The sequence below is a fragment of the Cherax quadricarinatus genome, chromosome 62 (assembly GCF_038502225.1).
Source record: "Cherax quadricarinatus isolate ZL_2023a chromosome 62, ASM3850222v1, whole genome shotgun sequence".
Classification (NCBI taxonomy): domain Eukaryota; kingdom Metazoa; phylum Arthropoda; class Malacostraca; order Decapoda; family Parastacidae; genus Cherax; species Cherax quadricarinatus.
The window spans coordinates 18,684,141-18,699,507 of record NC_091353.1 but is presented as its reverse complement, the minus strand read 5'-3'; the positions used below and the strand labels follow the sequence as shown (position 1 = coordinate 18,699,507).

Genomic DNA, 15,367 nt, shown 5'->3' with positions numbered 1-15,367 from the left:
GTAAATGTCTACAGGAGAAGGGGTTACTAGCCCATTGCTCCCGGCATTTCAGTCGCCTCATACGACACGCATGGCTTACGGAGGAAAGGTTCTTTTCCACTTCCCCATGGACAATAGAAGAAATAAATTAAAAAAAATATTTTTCTTTTCAAAATATTCGAGGCACTGGGTGAGAGAACGTAGATCTTTGTTTGAACAGTTAAGGGGTTAAAGGCAGACTAGAATTATAAAAATCCAAAAGTCTCACAACTATAAGTTATGTACCTCACAATCCTCCAAAATCAATTTCCTCCACTTTAGATCCATCAGTTACATTTTTCACTTTTCATTTAAAGAGATACGGTGGACCATCAACTAACTTGGGGATTATTTTCTGAAAACTAGAACTCAATTATGTTAAATTACATTCTGTTAAATCATTATGGGGATATCTCCCTAATGTGGTGGGCTGAGTTCCAGACCATCACCGTAAAGCAAATCTCATTCTCTTTTTCACTTGTTTACATTATCATTTATTAAATGAGCAACAGCACTAGACCTAAAAAAAGATGCAACACTAAAAATAAAAAAAATAAAACTGCTGAAAAACCATCTGAAGAGAAAGGCAAGTGCCAAAAATAATAAACGTGAATGTAACTGAAAAGTGCCACATTAGCAAAGTGCTCAGAAGTGAGTGCCGTATTAACGAGGTATGCCTGTACAGGAAGGTTCTGAAGAATGGAGGTGAGAAGCTATGTGGTCCTGCTGGGCCAAGTTGGATGTAGTCAAGTTTATGTTTTGACATGCACTCACTATATGCAAGAAGTAGCATCAGCCATCTCCTCCTCCTCCTCCTCCTCCTTAGAATTTATAGGCCACAGGCATCTTATGCCATATCAAGCTGTCAATATATGAACAATGGGGAAAATTAAGCTACATTTCTTTACATTTCTACATTTACTTTACTGCTGAAACTGAAAATCACTGTAAAGTGAAACATAGCCTTATTTCACTTTCAAATATGTATAAAAGTCTGATAACATGTTTGCCTTATCATACATTAAATGAGCAATAGAGCTAGGCCTAAAAAATGCATATATGTACAGTACACAAATTCCTCACCTCCAAATATTTTTGTCCTTAGTTTATAGTGAGTGGTGAATATATTTACTGTAGGAAGTCTAAATAATTGAAGAATGATTATAACTGACAACTGCTGCATTAGCAAATGCCATGAAGTGAAGCACTGTGAAGGAAAACACTGTAAAGCAAAGTGCTGTAAAGTGAAGTACCATAAAGTGAAGTACTGTAAAGCAAAGTGCTGTAAAGTGAAGTACCATAAAGTGAAGTACTGTAAAGCAAAGTGCTGTAAAGTGAAGTACCATAAAGTGAAGTACTGTAAAGCAAAGTGCTGTAAAGTGAAGTACCATAAAGTGAAGTACTGTAAAGCAAAGTGCTGTAAAGTGAAGTACCATAAAGTGAAGTACTGTAAAGCAAAGTGCTGTAAAGTGAAGTACCATAAAGTGAAGTACAGGAAGGCCCCGCTTTACGGCGTTTCACTTTACGGCGTTCCGCTAATACGGACATTTCAAATTATGACCAAAACTCACTATACGGCTCCCCCCACCTGACTTTCTAATACGGTCACCGTGCCCCACCCTGTTTGTTTACATTCTCCATGAGCTCAGTAAGCACTAAGTCTCTCCATTTTGTCTGGAAACTCCAAAATTTCAAATGTTTTTAAAAGTTATTTCATATTTTATATATACTCTGATAATTATACTTATGTATACCTGTACCTAAATAAACTTACATACATCAAGTCATTTAAATGTCGTATATTACGTTAATATACACATTTTCATTAATCCATCCATGATATTTTTTTCAAAATTATATAATAAACACGATGCATAACATATAAATAAGATAAATACACCCCACAGTAGAATAAATAAACATAAATGTGAGCTGTGTAGCAGACGACTTCCACAAGTGGTGATAATAACAATACTGAGTCTCATTAAATGTCGTATATTACGTTAATATACACATTTTCATTAATCCATCCATGATATTTTTTTCAAAATTATATAATAAACACGATGCATAACATATAAATAAGATAAATACACCCCACAGTAGAATAAATAAACAAATGTGAGCTGTGTAGCAGACGACTTCCACAAGTGGTGATAATAACAATACTGAGTCTCATTAAATGTCGTATATTACGTTAATATACACATTTTCATTAATCCAGCCATGATATTTTTTTCAAAATTATATAATAAACACGATACATAACATAAAAAGATGATAAATACACCCCACAATAGAATAAATAAACATAAATATAAGATGTGGGAGCCTGGTTTGTTTACTCTGTGCCTGGCCTGTCACCTCTCATGTATTCATTCTTTCTCTCTCTCATTTATTCGTTTTATCTCATTTACTTACTCCTGACCCTACATTAAGACTACAAATATTTTAAGGTAAGTAATGAGTGAACTGTATATACATTTTATCGCTCTGGGATGCTTAAATATCATAGAATAGTATGTGTGGGTGGGGTGGCCTGGTGAAATAGCCTGCCTATTACAATACATACCACACTTGATTTCTTACAATAAATACTACTTGTCTCACCCTAGATTAAGACTATAAATATTTTAAGGTAAGTAATGAGTGCACTATGTGTGTATTGTACCTTTTTATTGTTTTTTGATGCCTGGTTCTATTGCTAACTTAATATATGTTAGTGTAAACTTGTTATCTAGTGTTTGTATGCATTTATAAGTGGAAAAAAAGGGTGTTCCACTTTACGGCGATTTCCGCTTTACGGCGCTAGCCTGGAACCTAACCCGCCGTATAAGTGGGGCCTTCCTGTACTGTAAAGCAAAACACCATAAAGCAAAGTATTGTAAAGCGGGGCTCACCTGTACTGGTTTTACTCACTTGAATACTGTTTAACTCCTGCTCACAGGCAGCGATCTTGCGCTCAATGGAACGTCTGGTGGTAAGTGCTTCTTCTTGACTGGTCCGCAGCTCCACTTGCTTCTGCGAAGCCTTCGAAATTTTTTGTGACAGCTCTTCCAATTTTTTCTCCACCTGTTCAGCTGCCATGATTATAAGAATATAAATATTAGCAAGTATTATAGTATTAGTAAGTACAGTACTATAAGTATCAGTATAGGTATTATTGTATTAGAAGTACAGTGGAACTATGGCTGTTGAATGCATTAGTTGTCGAACAAATCAGTTTTCGAGCAAGATTTTCATATGTGCTCTGATTGTCAGTGTACAATGCTCCCAGGGTTGAAGAATTTAAAAAAAAAAAAAATTTTTTCTTATGAAATGATGGAGAATCTTTTTCCAAAGGTAATGAAACCATAAGTATGAAATTTTATTGAAAACTTACAGAATTAACTATTGCAAAGTTATCGGTCTTGGCAATATTTACACCAGCGATTTCGCCCACTTTGAGCCTTATTTTGGGCCAATTCCATTGTTCCAGCCGACCAAACTAATAGCTATTTTGGTAGAATTCCTTTCATTCTATCGACTGAATACAAGAAACTGCCCATTTACCTATTTCAACTACCCAATAAAGTATAATTTGAAATTACTAATTTGGCCAATTTCACACAAAATTCAAGAAAGGCCAATTTCAAATTAGGGTCCAGAATAAACAATGTGGATACTCCTGGAACTAAAATAACATTTTCTCTGTTTATTAGTCACATCTCTAGGCCCCTCTTATATTATGAACATTAAAATGGTATAAAATACCGACAGATTGTTGGGTAAGACACATATGCAACAGTTAGGTATCTTTATTTCTACTAACGAGAATGGCTGGATTTGAGAGGGACCTGACCTTCCAACAACTACATTCTTACCTCTACTAATGGCCTACATCTCACCTCCTGGCGTTATACATATAAGGCTCCATCCTGTCACTTCAACTCCAATCTCTTGCAATGATGTTCAAGGGAACAGATCCTATGAATAGATTACATATTCAGGATATAGAACTTGAGTGGACAGGCTCCTACCTGTACTTGGGAATCTACATTGATAAAAAGATGACCTTTCAGAAACAGGCCGAGTATGTCAGGTCACGTGCTCTACTCAGACTCAACGCCATGAGAGCCATGACGAGGCACCGTGCAGGGGCAAGCAAAGATGTACTTCGCTTGTACTATATACAAGCTATTCGCTCGCTCATTGACTATGGTGCACCGGCTTTAGCTCATCTCTTCCCGCAGAGCAGGCAAAGGGTGGAGGTCGTACAAAACCAGGCGATAAGAACTATGCTTGGTGCCCCCATCTGGACCAACACAGTATGTCTCAGATCTGAGGCCCGGCTTCCTTCCTTGGCTGACAGAGTAAGATACATAAACGCCTGCAAAGTGGCCACGATTCTGCACCGGCAGCAAGGTACCCCACTGAGGAGACGGATATTAACAACCATGTCACAAGATCCCACACTCTTCACGGACTACTCCTGGATTCGTTCGTTTTGTGCTGCTGGGCGGAAGCTGCTGCCTGTACAGCTGCTCTGTGAGAAGAGTTGTGACCTTCCTGTTGCTGGGTACCATCCACCACCTCCCTGGCGCCCAGATCCAGCCGATGTTTTCATCATGCAGCTACCCATCTCTAAGAGTCTCTGCAGTCAAGACACCCTCAGCAATCATGCTGAGACAAGCATGGCACTGGCAGAGGGAGGCACATGTGCAGTGTATTTCACAGATGGTTCTGTCGACCCTGACAGGAAGAGAGCAGCAGCTGGACTGTACCACAATGGTCACACACAAGGCTGGCGACTCCCTGACCACTGCACGATCCTTCAAGCTGAGCTGGTGGCGATTCAGCAGGCATTGTCACATGCCCTACGACATCGACTCCGACCTGTCATACATGTTGATTCCACCTCTGCAATCAATGCCCTCTCCCATCCTCAACCACAGGATAATGTTCACCTCATCACATCGATCCTGAGCATAATGACAGCCTTAGAAGTTCAGGGTAATAGATCGACATTGAACTGGATCCCCAGCCATGCTGGCATCCGGGGAAATGAGGCGGCAGATGATGCAGCCAAGGCAGCAACAGACTATCCACATGTTGGGATTACTGTCCCAATCAGCCTACGACAGACCAAACTGGTGGCTGCCAGAGCCACGAAACTTATGGGGGAGGTCTTAGGTGATACCCCATCTCAACAGTGGTACCGAGAAGCGACTCGGGGAGAACCCCCTCCATATGATAGAAGCTGGTCCAGAGCGCAGTGTACCGCCATCCATTGGCTTCGTTTGGGGTTTCCCACAGCCAAGAGGATGGTAGACAAGGCTGAGGAGGAGATGTGCCAGTACTGTCAGCACGTTGTCCAGCGGCCCCTAACACACTATCTTCTAGAGTGCGAAGCTACTGAGACACTCCGCAGGCAACTAGGGGTGATATTCCCTCCCGAAGAGGACCCAGAGATGACTGCGGCCACACTAGTGTACCATGGGGTCAACGAACCAGACAAGCTGTTACCTGTAATAATGACATATCCTCCTCCTCGCTAGTGTCCATAGTTACATATGGTGTCGCTTATGAGATGCACCAGTTGAACTGACCAGAGGGGCGCTTGAGCGGCATGCGTCGCATCATTGTGGAAACCTTTCTCCATTGGGAGCCAGAGACGGGTCATCGCAAGATTGGGACCCGTGCCAGGACTATGGTCTTGGCGAACATTATACATACATACTTCAACTCCATATTGTTTCAGACTATGGAACAATACTCTTCTCCAGACTGAGGGACTGACCACCTCAAAACCTCAAGAGTGATGCACTGATTACATTGTCTTCAAGAATCTTCTGCTTCTATCAACTTTTTTGTACTCGACTGAAGAAGCCTACTGTGTAGGCGAAACGTTTCGAAATAAAGATACCTAACTGTTGCATATGTGTCTTACCTAACACCCTCTTATATTATGCTTGCTTTTATTTTGAATTTTTATTCACACAAAAAGTAGAAGACTTACTGTTATTCAAACTATAGCATAGTTGTAAAAATTGTATAAATAATATCAGCACATTTGTGAATGCATATTAGACACACCAGTTGATGTGTATTAGACGTGTGACGTGATTTGTTTACTCTTGAACACTGGCAAAAATTGAACATTACTGCTATTTTGAGCTCAATTTCAAGCTACTTTTAGTCTTTATATCATTCACAATCATCTTTATTTCTGTAACATATCTTCCATTTTATCAAATGAAACCAAGAAAACAAGAATACAACAACAAATGTCATACAAAAATACACTGCAAAGTCACTGTTTTAAACCAAAAACATGGTCACAGTGAATTTTCTCATTATGCACTGCGTGTGTGTTGAAAATTTTCCAGTATAGAGGGTATCTCTTAGCCCTCTCAACCCCCCCCCCAGCCCTCTGAGGGACTTAGCCCCCCGGAAGGGGCTAGCAGACTCTTCCTTCCTCACAAACAGCTTGATTAAACCCACATGTATGTACTACAGCGTCACAAGGCACGCTTTCCTCTCCTTGCTAGAATTCTTGATCAACTACACAGTGAGGGTTAAACGAGAGTAATTATTCTTTTCTCCATAGCAGGAAAATTAAGGGTAAACCTGCACCCCACTTTATCTATAAGTTGAGACTATTAGGAATTCTAGTCTATAGGTAAATAACAAGAAACCTACCCTCTTGTATTGAATACTGTTGCAATGTGTGGCAAGGAAGAAATATAAAGCTGAGTTCAGCATATCCTTTGTGGGGACGATGAGGAGGGCGACAAGGGGCAGCAGGGCTCAGACTGCTTCAAAGAACGGATGGGATGTGTGTCACGAGGGCATTGCCTCCTTATTGTTAAAAGACAAAGGGACAGTAGTGACCAGTGCATTCTTGGCTCTTGTTCATTCTGACAATCTCAGGAAACTAGGAAAGTCAGACTAGTTTCCTTATAAGAGTCAGGAAATTCGCGGTAGAACTAATCACGTAGTGCTTACTGCGTCTCTATGTTCTCCCTATTGTGGATAATGCCACGAAACTATGAACAAATGATGATACTGAATGGTGAAGTGCAACCTGTAATGCAAGTGATTGCAATGAACATTCCCGGCGTAGTGCCGAATATTTGTGCAACATTCCCCGAGACACTCAAGCCTTCAGTCATATCACCGATATCACCCTTAACAGTGCTGTCAATGCCATAAGTTCATGTTACACAAGAAAGGTAAGTCTTAATCTCACTTGCAATGCCATATAAACTGCAGTTTTTTGGGCAAACACAAGGTGATTAAGGCTGTCCTATTCCAAGCAGTAATACAGTGGACCCTCGACTAACAATATTAACTGATACCCGAGAACGAATATCGTTAGTTGAGTTTTTTAGTGTTAATCGAGGCAAAATGTTAGCATTAAAGTGTATCGCTAGTCGGATTTAACGTTATACAATGTCATCGTTGGTCAAGGGTCCACTGTATATGGGTTTCATGCCCAAACCAAGTGTGGCATGCAAAGAGTACGTAACCTTCATTCGGCCGGCGCATGTACACACCCTCATTTACAGGCTATCTCCCCCAACCAGCGAACCAGGTTGCTAAGAGTTGATGATGGGGCCCCGTCGTTCGACTAGTGACCAGGTTCTAGCCAATAAGAAGATGGTTTTGGCAATCGCAGAGGTTATGTGGGTACCGCTCTCCTGTCTGCCCTTGTCATTCCCATTCTAGAGCTGGTTGAAGCACGGTCTGCTATCTTGTGGCTTCTATTTCTGCCTTGCTTACCGTGGAGTGCACTATACTTATCACTGTACATAGTGTACATATTGCTGTTCTAAATTGGTGAAGGATAATATAAGACTAATCTTTTTCTGCTGTGTTTATTTTGTTCCCATTACACCCGGGATAACAGGCCATTTGGATTCCTGGGTTGTAATATGGGTAGCCTGTCCGAGAGCTGGAGCTGGACTTAGAGAAACGGTTGAGCTTAGGGTGAAGCTCGTAGCAGGAACATTGTGCAGCTTGCTGTCTGATAAGATAAGATAAGATAAGATAAGATTTCGTTCGGATTTCTAACCCCGGAGGGTTAGCCACCCAGGATAACCCAAGAAAGTCAGTGCGTCATCGAGGACTGTCTAACTTATTTCCATTGGGGTCCTTAATCTTGTCCCCCAGGATGCGACCCACACCAGTCGACTAACACCCAGGTACCTATTTGCTGCTAGGTGAACAGGACAACAGGTGTAAGGAAACGTGTCGAAATGTTTCCACCCGCCGGGAATCGAACCCGGGCCCTCCGTGTGTGAAGCGGGAGCTTTAGCCACCAGGCCACCGGGCCACTGCTTTACAAATTTTGCGTGTCAGTTGCTTTGTTATGATCAGCCTTGCTATTGTGTGATCATTCAACAGCTCGCTACTAGCTTGTTCGGTGTGCTCGCTTCGCTAAGGTCAATCTTCTAGAACAGTGTAGCTGTCTGGCATTGCTTTACAAATTTTGTGTGTCAGTTGATACTAGCCTGTTCGGTGTGGAGAATTTTGCAGTCGGCTTTGCTTGTATGAGTATTCTGCAATCGTACTGTGCATAGCTAAGCGTGTTCTGCAAATTAACGTGTTACGTTGGGGTATTCTGCAATCGTACTGTGCATAGCGAATAACTTATGCCACCTAGACGAGTCAGACGTCTGGTGTCGGCATATACTTTGCATAACCTACCTAAATTGTCCCTACAGCGTTGTTGGCAAATTGCTCGTTCCATTGGCATTAAATACAAACGCACTCTCACAGCTGCGCAACTGCGTTCACTGATTGCTGACAAACTTATAGAAGAAGAGATGGCACATCAGACTCCTCCCTCTACGGGAGCTAGGGCAAAAACTCCTATGTTCTCCTATGTGGTAGTAGGTTGGTAGACAGCAACCACCCAGGGAGGTACTACCGTCCTGTGGTAGTAGGTTGGTAGACAGCAACCACCCAGGGAGGTACTACTGTCCTGTGGTAGTAGGTTGGTAGACAGCAACCACCCAGGGAGGTACTACCATACTGTGGTAGTAGGTTGGTACACAACAACCACCCAGGGAGGTACTACCGTCCTGTGGTAGTAGGTTGGTAGACAGCAACCACCCAGGGAGGTACTACCGTCCTGTGGTAGTAGGTTGGTAGACAGCAACCACCCAGGGAGGTACTACCGTCCCGTGTTAGTAGGTTGGTAGACAGCAACCACCCAGGGAGGTACTACCATCCTGTGGTAGTAGGTTGGTAGACAGCAACCACCCAGGGAGGTACTACCATCCTGTGGTAGTAGGATGGTAGACAGCAACCACCCAGGGAGGTACTACCATCCTGTGGTAGTAGGTTGGTAGACAGCAACCACCCAGGGAGGTACTACCATCCTGTGGTAGTAGGTTGGTAGACAGCAACCACCCAGGGAGGTACTACCGTCCTGTGGTAGAAGGTTGGTAGACAGCAACCACCCAGGGAGGTACTACCATACTGTGGTAGTAGGTTGGTACACAACAACCACCCAGGGAGGTACTACCGTCCTGTGGTAGTAGGTTGGTAGACAGCAACCACCCAGGGAGGTACTACCGTCCTGTGGTAGTAGGTTGGTAGACAGCAACCACCCAGGGAGGTACTACCGTCCCGTGTTAGGTTGGTAGACAGCAACCACCCAGGGAGGTACTACCATCCTGTGGTAGTAGGTTGGTAGACAGCAACCACCCAGGGAGGTACTACCATCCTGTGGTAGTAGGATGGTAGACAGCAACCACCCAGGGAGGTACTACCATCCTGTGGTAGTAGGTTGGTAGACAGCAACCACCCAGGGAGGTACTACCATCCTGTGGTAGTAGGTTGGTAGACAGCAACCACCCAGGGAGGTACTACCGTCCTGTGGTAGAAGGTTGGTAGACAGCAACCACCCAGGGAGGTACTACCGTCCTGTGGTAGAAGGTTGGTAGACAGCAACCACCCAGGGGGGTACTACCGTCCTGTGGTAGTAGGTTGGTAGACAGCAACCACCCAGGGAGGTACTACCGTCCTGTGGTAGTAGGTTGGTAGACAGCAACCACCCAGGGAGGTACTACCGTCCTGTGGTAGTAGGTTGGTACACACCAACCACCCAGGGAGGTACTACCATCCTGTGGTAGTAGGTTGGTAGACAGCAACCACCCAGGGAGGTACTACAATCCTGTGGTAGTAGGTTGGTAGACAGCAACCACCCAGGGAGGTACTACCGTCCTGTGGTAGTAGGTTGGTAGACAGCAACCACCCAGGGAGGTACTACCGTCCTGTGGTAGTAGGCTGGTAGACAGCAACCACCCAGGGAGGTACTACCGTCCTGTGGTAGTAGGTTGGTAGACAGCAACCACCCAGGGAGGTACTACCGTCCTGTGGTAGTAGGTTGGTAGACAGCAACCACCCAGGGAGGTACTACCATCCTGTGGTAGTAGGTTGGTGGACAACAACCACCCAGGGAGGTACTACCGTCCTGTGGTAGTAGGTTGGTAGACAGCAACCACCCAGGGAGGTACTACCGTCCTGTGGTAGTAGGTTGGTAGACAGCAACCATGCAGGGAGGTACTACCGTCCTGTGGTAGTAGGTTGGTAGACAGCAACCACCCAGGGAGGTACTACCGTCCTGTGGTAGTAGGCTGGTAGACAGCAACCACCCAGGGAGGTACTACCGTCCTGTGGTAGTAGGTTGGTAGACAGCAACCACCCAGGGAGGTACTACCGTCCTGTGGTAATAGGTTGGTAGACAGCAACCACCCAGGGAGGTACTACCGTCCTGTGGTAGTATGTTGGTAGACAGCAACCACCCAGGGAGGTACTACCATCCTGTGGTAGTAGGTTGGTAGACAGCAACCATCCAGGGAGGTACTACCGTCCTGTGAAAGTAGGTTGGTAGACAGCAACCACCCAGGGAGGTACTACCGTCCTGTGGTAGTAGGTTGGTAGACAGCAACCACCCAGGGAGGTACTACCATCCTGTGGTAGTAGGTTGGTAGACAGCAACCACCCAGGGAGGTACTACCGTCCTGTGGTAGTATGATGGTAGACAGCAACCACCCAGGGAGGTACTACCGTCCTGTGGTAGTAGGGTGGTAGACAGCAACCACCCAGGGAGGTACTACCATCCTGTGGTAGTAGGTTGGTAGACAGCAACCACCCAGGGAGGTACTACCGTCCTGTGGTAGTAGGTTGGTAGACAGCAACCACCCAGGGAGCTACTACCGTCCTGTGGTACTAGGTTGGTAGACAACAACCACCCAGGGAGGTACTACCGTCCTGTGGTAGTAGGATGGTAGACAGCAACCACCCAGGGAGGTACTACTGTCCTGTGGTAGTAGGATGGTAGACAGCAACCACCCAGGGAGGTACTACCGTCCTGTGGTAGTAGGATGGTAGACAGCAACCACCCAGGGAGGTACTACCGTCCTGTGGTAGTAGGTTGGTAGACAGCAACCACCCAGGGAGGTACTACTGTCCTGTGGTAGTAGGTTGGTAGACAGCAACCACCCAGGGAGGTACTACCGTCCTGTGGTAGTAGGTTGGTAGACAGCAACCACCCAGGGAGGTACTACTGTCCTGTGGTAGTAGGTTGGTAGACAGCAACCGCCCAGGGAGGTACTACCATCCTGTGGTAGTAGGTTGGTAGACAGCAACCACCCAGGGAGGTACTACCGTCCTGCCAAGTGAGTGTAAAACGAAAGCCTGTATTTGTTTTACATGATGGTAGGATTGCTGGTGTCTTTTGTCTGTCTCATAAATATGCAAGATTACAGGTACGTCTTGCTACTTCTACTTAGACTTAGGTCACACTAAACATACATGTACACGTTTATTTATACACGCTCATTTGAGTTTTCTTTGATTTTATCTTAGTTCTTGTTCTAATTACTTTTCCTTTCATATCCATGGGGAAGTGGAATAAGAATCTTTCCTCTATAAGCCATGCATGTTGTAAAAGTCAACTAAAATGCCGGGAACAATGGGCTAGTAACCCCTTTTCCTGTAAAAATTACTAAAAAGAATAAGAAGAAAAAAATTGTCAAAGTGGGAAGTCTGAATGTGCGTGGATGTTGTGCAAATGATAAGAAAGAAATGACTGTGGATGTTATGAATGAGAAGATGCTGGATATTCTGGCTTTAAGTGAAACAAAGCTGAAGGGGGTGGGTGAGTTTCAGTGGAGAGGAATTTATGGCATTAGGTCAGGGGTTTCTAACAGAATTAGAGCTAAAGAAGGAGTAGCAATAATGTTGAAGGATAAGCTATGGCAGAAAAAAGAGGGACTATAAATATATTAATTCAAGGATTATGTGGAGCAAAATAAAGGTTGCATGTGAGAAGTGAGTTATTGTAAGCGTTTTTGCACCTGGGGAAGAGAGAAGTATAGAGGAGAGAGAGAGAGATTTTGGGAAATGTTGAGTAATTGCATGGGGAGTTTTGAACAAAGTGTGAGAGTACTTGTGGTTGGAGATTTTAATGCTAAAGTCGGAAAAAATGTTGTGGAGGGAGTACAGTGGACCCCCGGTATTCGATGGCATTGGTATTCGATAAATCCAGTATTCGATGCATTTTAACGCAAAATTTTTCCCTCGGTATCCGATTGAAAACCCGGTATTCGATATGATTCGTACGAGACGTGTCCACGTGTGGCCTGAACTGCCCCTTGTGTGCCAGTGTTTACAAGCCAGCCAGTGTGCGCGCATCTCAGGATACATTCGGTAGATTCCATATTATTACAGTGTTTTTGGTGCTTGTTTCGGCAAAATAAGTCACCATGGGCCCCAAGAAAGCTTCTAGTGCCAACCCTGTGGTAAAAAGGGTGAGAATTAGTATGGAAATTAAGAAAGATTTTGAAGGGTTTGGGGCTAACCCTGAGAAGCCTATGCCAGTTGTGGAATCCATTGTGCCTACTTCAAAAATTAAGGAAATGTGTGCACAGCAGGTTGAAGTGCAAACCTTTATGGATGAAAATCACCCTAACACAGCTATTGCAAGCCGTGCTGGTGACTATTACAATGACAATGTTGTGGCCCATTTTAGACAAATCGTAAAGGAACGGGAGGTACAGAGCTCTATGGACAGATTTGTTGTGCGACAGAGGTCCAGTGACTCTCAAGCTGGTCCTAGTGGCATTGAAAGAAGAAGGGAAGTAACCCCGGAAAAGGACTTGCTACCTCAAGTCCTATGGAAGGGGATTCCCCTTCTAAACACTAACACCATCCACATTCTCCCCTCCTCCCATCCCATCAATCATCACCAGATCTTCAATAAAGGTAAGTGTCATGTAACTGTGCATGTCTTCTTCAGTTTGTGTGTATTAAAATTAATATTTCATGTGGTAAAAAAAAAAAAATTTCATACTTTCGGGTGTCTTGCACGGATTAATTTGATTTCCATTATTTCTTATGGGGAATATTGATTCGCTTTTCGATATTTTCGGTATTCGATGAGCTCTCAGGAACGGATTAATATCGAATACTGGGGGTCCACTGTAGTAGGTAAATTTGGGGTGCCAGGGGTAAATGAAAATGGGGAGCCTTTAATTGAGCTATGTGTAGGAAGAGGTTTGGTAATAAGTAATACATATTTTATGAAAAAGAGGATATACACAAGGTATGATGTAGCACGTAATGAAAGTAGTTTGTTAGATTATGTATTGGTGGATAAAAGGTTGATGGGTAGGCTCCAGGATGTACACGTTTATAGAGGGGCAACTGATATATCGGATCATTATCTAGTTGTAGCTACAGTTAGAGTAAGAGGTAGATGGGATAAGAGGAAAATGGCAACAACAAGTAAGAGGGAGGTGAAAGTGTATAAACTAAGGGAGGAGGAAGTTCGGGTGAAATATAAGCAAAAATTGGCAGAAAGGTGGACGGGTTGGAATAGTTTTAAAAATGCAGTATTAGAATGTGGGGCAGAAGTTTGTGGTTATAGGAGGGTGGGTGCAGGGGGAAAGAGGAGTGATTGGTGGAATGATGAAGTAAAGGGTGTGATAAAAGAGAAAAAGGTAGCTTATGAGTGGTATTTACAAACCAGAAGTGTTATAAGAAGAGTAGAGTATATGGAGAGTAAAGGTGAAGAGAGTGGTGAGAGAGTGCAAAAGGAGAGCGGATGATAGGAGAGCGGATGATAGAGTGGGAGAGGTACTGTCAAGGAATTTTAATGAAAATAAGAAAAAATTTTGCAGTTAAACAAGTTAAGAAAGCCTAGGGAACAAATTGATTTATCAGTTAAAAACAGAGAAGGGGAGTTAGTAGATGGAGAGATGGAGGTTTTGGGTAGATGGCGAGAATATTTTGAAGAACTTTTAAATGTCGACGAAGAAAGGAAGGCGGTGATTTCATGCACTGGCCAGGGAGGTATATCATCTTTTAGGAGTGAAGAAGAGCAGGATGTGAGTGTGTAGGGAGGTGCGTGAGGCATTACATAGAATGAAAGGAGGTAAAGCAGCTGGAACTGACGGGATAATGACAGAAATGTTAAAAGCAGAGGGAGGCATAGTGTTGGAGTGGTTGGTATTTTTGTTTAATTAATGTATGAAAGAGGGGAAGGTACCTAGGGATTGGCAGAGAATGTGTATAGTCCCTTTATATAAAGGGAAGGGGGACAAAAGAGACTGTAAAAATTATAGAGGAATAAGTTTACTGAGTATACCAGGAAAAGTGTACGGTAGGGTTATTATTGAAAGAATTAGAATGTAGAATTGCGGATGAGCAAGGAGGTTTTAGAGTGGGTAGGGGATGTGTAGATCAAGTGTTTACATTGAAGCATATATCTGAGCAGTATTTAGATAAAGGTAGGGAAGTTTTTATTGCATTTATGGATTAAGAAAAGGCATATGATAGAGTGGATAGGGGAGCAATGTGGCAGATGTTGCAAGTACAGTGGACCCCCGGCATACGATATTAATCTGCTCCTGAGAGGTCATTCTATGCCAAAATTATCATAAGGCGAATTAATTTTCCCCACAAGAAATAATGGAGACCAAATTAATCTGTGCAAGACACCACAAAGTATGAAAAAAAAAAATTTTTACCACATGAAATATTAATTTTAATACACACAATCTGACACTTACTTTTATTGAAGATCTGGTGATGACTGATGGGATGGGAGGAGAGGAGAGTATGGAAGTTGTTAATGTTTAGAAGGGGAATCCCCTTCCATTAGGACTTTAGGTAGCACGTCCTTTTCCGGGGTTACTTCCCTTCTTCTTTTAATGCTACTAGGACCAGCTGACCGTGGTGCATCAACATCTGACCATGGTGTAGCAACAGCTGACTTTGGTGCAGCAGCAGAAGACCGTGGTGCAGCAACAGATGACGGTGGTGTAGCAGCAGCCGGCTGTGGTGCAGCAGC

General features: G+C 43.6%; 1 protein-coding gene across 1 annotated transcript in view; it reads right to left on the bottom strand.

The window, feature by feature from the left end:
• SMC5 (structural maintenance of chromosomes 5) overlaps positions 1-15,367 on the bottom strand; it is a 454,493-nt gene that overhangs the window by 380,847 nt on the left and 58,279 nt on the right. Inside the window, exon 5 of the mRNA XM_070098521.1 lies at positions 2,938-3,098. Within this exon, the coding sequence (XP_069954622.1) occupies positions 2,938-3,098 (161 nt within the window). The remainder of the gene's footprint in view (positions 1-2,937; positions 3,099-15,367) is intronic.